At 45.9% G+C, this 6,662-nt stretch overlaps 1 protein-coding gene across 1 annotated transcript in view; it reads right to left on the bottom strand.

Annotated features, from left to right (window-relative positions):
* The window catches only part of MAGT1 (magnesium transporter 1), a 14,016-nt gene extending 9,701 nt beyond the window's left edge, over positions 1 to 4,315 (bottom strand). Inside the window, exons 1-2 of the mRNA XM_015812714.1 lie at positions 4,199 to 4,315; positions 2,780 to 2,949 (exon numbers count right to left, since the gene is read on the bottom strand). Of these exons, the coding sequence (XP_015668200.1) occupies positions 2,780 to 2,949; positions 4,199 to 4,303 (275 nt within the window). The 5' untranslated portion in view covers positions 4,304 to 4,315. The remainder of the gene's footprint in view (positions 1 to 2,779; positions 2,950 to 4,198) is intronic.
* Between the last annotated feature and the right edge of the window lie 2,347 nt (positions 4,316 to 6,662).

Genomic DNA, 6,662 nt, shown 5'->3' on the forward strand with positions numbered 1-6,662 from the left:
CCTAATGCCAGATCATTCTGCCACTGGCCTGAGACAAAAATCAGGTCCAGCGTGTGTCCACCCGTGTGAGTGGGGGCCTGTATTAATTGGGTCAAGTCCAAGGCCGTCATGGAAGCCAAGAACTCCTGAGCTGCCGCTGACGTCTCCCCCACTGATGGCAGGTTGAAATCCCCCAAGACCATAAGTCTGGGGGTCCCAAGGCTTTAGATTAGCAGCACCAAGAGCCCTTCCAAACTTTGCCATCGAATACACATAAGGAAATGTACAGAAATCCACCTAAGTGTACTTATTTAGTTCAAATTTATATTTAATTTAAAAATGAATTTAATCAAATTTAGCTTTTTTTCCCCAGCACTGTCTCTATCCTGGACCTGACTGCAGTTTGAAACGTGACTGCCAAAATACTCAAGGCCAATTCGATAAAGATTCCATAAAGGGAGTACATTGCTGTTTGGTGAAACTTCACTAAAACTAAAGCTCTTGCAGCTCCTTATGTTGGATTCCTCAAGCCCGTGCCACATCTGTGAATATACTTCGACTCATGCACATAGGAGGACAAATGTGCTTCGGACCTGAGAAGCTAGAATTTAATTTCAGAATGGTGTGGAAAGAATTGTTACTGCCTTCTATATGTTCATATCAAGGTCAGCGATGGCTGCTGAACATCTGTGCCTTTGCTTCACAGTTTAGTGTAAAGTCAACACATCCAGTCATAGTAATATTGATTGCCAAACCACTCGATACATGCTACAACTGCTCCCTCATGACATAATTCCACCCAGAACTGCTACCGTGTTTCCCCGAAAATAAGACCTAGCCTTATATATTTTTGCCTCCAAAAGAGGCACTAAAACTTTCGGGGGATGTCTTATTTTTTCCCCAGACACTTGCCTCTCCTCATGGCGGTGGCAACAACTGGCCCACCCAGCAGGAATACGTGTGGCTGCTGGCCCACTTCTGCGGCTCTTGCAGCCGCTCGCGGCAAAAGGCCACGTAGCCCGCTGCACTGTCGCCACAAGGAGAGGCAGGTGGGAGAGGGGGTGGAGCTGCCCCAAGTGCCCCATAGGCACCCAAACACTTTTTGCCTGGGCGGAGAAATGACGGAGACTGGAAGCTTCGTCTGTTTGGAAATGGGGCGGTTGAAAACGGAGCGAATCCCTCGGTTTCCAACTGTCCCATTTGCAAACAGACGAAGATCCCATCTCCCTCTGGACAAAAGCAGTGTGCGGCGTGTTCGGATCGTCTGCTTCCCCCATGCCTCTGCCTCCACGCTGGGCTTACCTGCGCTGCTCCAAGGCGCTGGCAGGCTGCAGCTGCTGCCGGACACCCTTGGCCCCCGCGTGTTCACTGCTGCTTGTGCTGGCCATGCCCACCCACCCCCAGGCTTGTTTTGGGGTAGAGCTTATACTAGGCCCACCCCCCAAAATCAGGCTACGGCTTATTTTTGGGATGGGCCTTATTTTCGGGAAAGCATGGTATATCAATTTACAGACTGTAAACTGCAACTTCCTCAAAGATAATGGGTGTGTTTAAAATCATCTCCTTTAAAAGTTGGATAAGGGTCAAGCAGAATAATACTCTGCTTGCTTGATTGACATTCACACCATCAAAGTCTAAATACCCTGTATGGCAAATGTCTTCTGTGTCTTTCCGAACCAAGAGATACCAGGAGCCCCAGTCTGCACTCCTGAGAGTGGCAGAACAGCTCTTTGGGAATGATCAGAGGTATACATGTGCATGTAGCCCTCAACTTACAACCAGTGTAACATTACGAACAATGGTCCCTTAACAACCAAACTTTGACATGAAGATTACTTACTATCAGTTCTCAAAGTTATGACAGTCACTCCATCCTCTCAGTCATGTGACTGCGCTTCAGGGCTTAACAACTGGATCACATTTAGGACCACTTACAGTAGGAGTGTCAAACTGCCGGCCCATGGGCCGGATGTGTTATGCCGAAACCGTGCCCACCCTATTGCCAGCAATGGGAAAAAAGTCACGATACGTCGCGATACATCATGTGACGTTGCAAGTTTGACACCCCTTACAGTGTCCCGCAGTCATGTGATTGTGTTTTGCAACATTTTTTTTGTTTTTTTGGAAAAAATGCCCATCGAATAAAATGGGCTGGCACTTACAACCATGTGCTTTATTTAACAACCAGGGTGACTCACTTAAAGACCATCACATAAATTATTGCAAACCTGACACTGGTCGTGTGGTGCCCTGACTTATAATGGCAATGATTTATGATAAAAATTCTGATCCCATATGTGGTTGTAAGTCAAGGACTACCTTAGTTGTCTTCAATCTCTGTTGGTTGATCATCTCTGATACTCTATGTTCTTAACAGCAGACCAGCGACTCTTCTAACTTGCTACCTTTAACAATTACTGGATCCTCTCCAAAGATTAGGATGTTTATAAGGGACATGTTTTTTTCTACCCAAATCAGTTGAAGTGTCAGTTTTCACCAACTGATCAGTTAAACATGAATTAAACAGTAGTTTCTAAAATCATTTGCTTTGGGGAATTTAGGAACCTTATACAAATTGTTCAAAGAAATGCTGTTCATAACCTGCAATTATAGCAGGTTCAGCATAATATTCATCCCCATACACGAGCTCATTTTAAGAGGAATATTTCTAAATTACCACTTCACAAATGGCTATTTAATCAACGTCTAACAAGCATAATCCTAGCATAAAAATTCTTAAAATGCATTAATTAGTATACTCTTCTGGTAATATTGTGAATTTCTAAATTAAAATTCTTACTTGCACACAATGCATTGTCTGTGAGGCTGAAGAGCAGTGAACATTATTATCACAGAGTAGTTTCTTGGTGGTGCCTTTATGAGACGTCGAAATTTGTCCCCATTCAGTCGAATAACTGATCTTTTGCTAGTCCATTCCATCAACTGGCTTACTTTTTCTGAAAGCACCATCTAGGTAAGAAAGAAATTCTGCAATGTGAAATGCATGCCATTTTTCAGCCCCCTACATGATCACATCTTAAATGTTAATTTATTTCACTTAAATACACATCAGGGGTTATCATGCACAGTGCCAGCTCCCACTAATTTATCATGATGTGGTAAATCTGGAATACTACAGGATTACATGATTTTCTCTTCACATGAAATTCCACAATTTCCACCCTTTTTTCCCTTTCATTCTCAAGTTCATCTGCAAGCAAATTCACATCCTTAGCAAGATTGAAAGAAGCCCAATACATGAATATTCAATATTTTTAACCCTCTATGAAAAACCCTCTATAACCCTCTATGAAAAACAAGGTCTGCAAATTAAAAAGAATAAACCCAGGCAAGAAACTGAAGGGCTACGAGTTCTAGTCCTGCCTTAGGTATGAAAAACCAGCTGGGTGACTTTGGAACAGTCTCTCTCTCTCAGCCCAACCCACCTTGCAGGGTTGTGGTTGTGGAGAAAATAGGTGAAGGAGTATTAGCTACTGTATGTTCATCGCACTGAGTTATTTATAAAAATAATAAAGACAGAATTAAAAAAAAACCACATTGTCTAACCATGCTGTTGCATGCCCAGGGCTCCATCCTCCATTCCCCCCCCCAGCAACCACCCTCCGAGGGGGATTAGGCGGAGATCAACACCAGTGTTGCATTTGTCAACTCCGGATACCTCTTCTGCAAAGGCAGCCCCATCTTCCCTCGGCCTGTTCGGCAAGCGCAAGGCACGAAGGCCTCACTACAAACAGTCTGCGGGGCCCAGGCAAAGAAATGGCGGAACCCCGACCGGGGGGCGGACGTGGCGCTCCTCGGAAGCCCGGCCGGGGCGGGCGGCACATCCCGCGGCCCAGGGAGAAGCTTCGAGCGGCGTCCAGGACCGCGCTGGGAAGCTTTCCCTGCCGAGCCTCGGGCTGGATCGGCTCGCCTTCAGACGAGGCGGCCATGAAGGCCGAGGCAGGCACGGAGGAGCCGGGAGGGTCCAGCCCGCTTCCCGGCGAGGCTGCTCAGACGTCTGAAGCGCTTCTTCCCGCGCCGCGCTGCCCCTGGCCAGGCGGAGGGAAGAAGCGCGAGACCCGGCGCGGCTTGCAAAACGCGGCCGCCAACGGCCGGGAAGGGGCGCCGGGCTTCCGCGCGGCAGCCCTGCGGGCCTTGGCTCAAGCTCTTTGCGCATGCTCAGCGGAGCCCTCTCACCCGCGGCTGCCGCGCCCCTCACCTCTTTTTTCTTCTGCCCCTCCGCTCCGGAGCCGCCCCAGCCGACCAGCAGTAGCAGCCCGCCCAGCGCCAAGGCCCGCAGGAGCAGCAGCCGCGGCGCCGCCATGGCCGCCAGACTCTCTTCGCTCGGAGAGACGGCCGACGCCGGCAACCCGGCTACCGTTGGTCGGACGGGGAGTCGGACCAGCTTCTGATTGGTCAAGCTGCTATTCCGCCGCCTGCCATTGGTCCATGGCCTTTCCTGTTCCGCTCAGCCCCCGACCTTCTACCTTTGGGCGGGGGAGGGTCCAAGAGGCGCTCTGCAACGCTTGAGAAGGGGGCGATCTGGTGCGAGGTGATTGGAGGGCGGAGGCGGCGTTGCCGTCCAAATCGCTGTGGCCCCGCCTCCAGCTCTTTAGCGGGAAGGGCTGCGGCGGATGCCGGTGGGAGGAGGAAGCGAGTCCCGGCTGAGGGAGGGGGACGCCGCCTGAGGGCCAGAGGGCGGCCACATTCGAGAGTCCATTACCAAGCTTGATAAAATCGGCCTCTATTAAAATAAAGTTAAGAATAAAACTTCCCGTCAGCCTTCACCATTCTCCAAAATGAAGGTCTTGGAATTAGAGAAGCTTGTCAAAGGAATTGTCGAGGCAGAAAGTTAACTCTCTTAATCATAATTGTATAAAGTCTGTATTTGTGTATTGTTGACTCCCTTTTGCTGAAGTACTTCAATAAAAGTTCCTTGAACCACCTCTGGTGCCTGGTTCTGATTGGCATCTGCGCCAGCCTAAACCCAGTTTGCAGACAACAAAAATAGATGAAAGAATGAACAGTCTATAATACTAAAACTCTCGTTCCCATAATTTTTATTTGGGTGAACGGTGCAATATAGCAATGCAATAATTTTTGAACCAAAGTACCTCAAATGGGCTAACTTTCACAATTGCATCCAAAATCCGGGACCCATGAATCCTGAAGGAGTGAAATTCATCAAATGTTATAAAATGCTTTACGACACAAAAATTATGATAAAGCATTTGTATTGCATAATACAAAAGTCATAACTTTTTTGTGTTATACAGTTTAACCAGGGTTATTTTCAAGGCAGATATATCTCTGAATGCATCCAAACATTTCCTGTGAAGGAAGTACATTAGAAGTTCTGCCATGGTTGAAGGGACTGAGAATCTGGTAAGAAAATATCTCTGAAAGGGTAACCCACCAGGTTATGTGTTGTCTAATTGTATATTTAAAATGACAAAGTGAAAATAAACCCGGTAAAATGTTAACACTTTTTAATGTGCTTGGGAAGTTCTTTTTAAAACGTCTTTGCTACTTAAAATAACAATTTTGTGTAAATCCAACCAAATAAATGAACAGTGGGAATAGCATCATTCCACCACTGAATTTTAACAAAGTGATCTTATATATCATTAGGATATTCCACTGTGTTTAAAGGGCCATAGCCAAATCCCATGTAAGTGATTAATAGATACAAAATAATAAATGATAATTACATGAGAGCACCGTAATCCTTAAGTCCATTATTCACTATGGTATAGTTTTGCTGAAAACCAGAAGTGCCTATTTTTGGCAAAACTGTCATAAAATGCAGTCAGATGATTGTGGAACTCTGCAAACAGCCATAAAAGTGCTCAAAGTGGACTTAACTATCAGAACTTTGGATCCTACCCTTTTTCAGGTAGGTCATAACTTTGAACAAACAAGTACTGTAACTGTGAGAGGGATCTTGGAGTCCTAGTGGACAATTATTTAAATATGAGCCAGTCATGTGCAGTGGCAATCAAAAAAGTTAATGCAATCCCTGGTTACATAAACAGGCATAGAGTCAAGACCGCATGAAGTATTAGTACCACTTTATACAACCTTAGTAAAACCATATTTGGAATACTGCATCCAATTTTGGTCACCATATTATTAAAAAGATGTTGACACTTTGGAAAGAATGCAGAGAAGAGCAACTAAGATAATTAAGGACCTGGAGACTAAAACATATTAAGAACAGTTGCAGGGTTGGTTTTGTCTAGTCTAGTGAAAAGGATTAGAAAGTGACATAATGGCAATGTTCCAATATTTGAGGGGCTGCCACAAAGAAGAGGGAGTCAACTTATTCTCCAAAGCACCAGAGAGCAGGACAAGAAACAATGGATGGAAACTAATCAAGGAGAGAAGCAACCTGGAATTAACGAGAAACTTCCTAACAGTGAGGATAATTAACCAGTGGAACAGCTTGCCTTCAGATATCGTGGGCGCTCCATCACTGGAGGCTGGGCAGCTACTTGTCTGAAATGGTATTCATGGGGGGGGGGGACTTGGGCGGGGGGGGGGGGACTAAGACGACCTTCAAGACCTCTCTTCCAACTCTATTATTTTGTATTCTGTATTCCAATTACTAAGTGACAGTCACAGACCACTTTTATTACTTGACTGTTACTTGTGCTTGTATGATACTGTCAAAAGATTATTTG

The sequence above is a fragment of the Protobothrops mucrosquamatus genome, unplaced genomic scaffold, assembly GCF_001527695.2.
Source record: "Protobothrops mucrosquamatus isolate PMUCROS unplaced genomic scaffold, P.Mucros_1.0 scaffold108, whole genome shotgun sequence".
Taxonomy (NCBI): Eukaryota; Metazoa; Chordata; class Lepidosauria; order Squamata; family Viperidae; genus Protobothrops; species Protobothrops mucrosquamatus.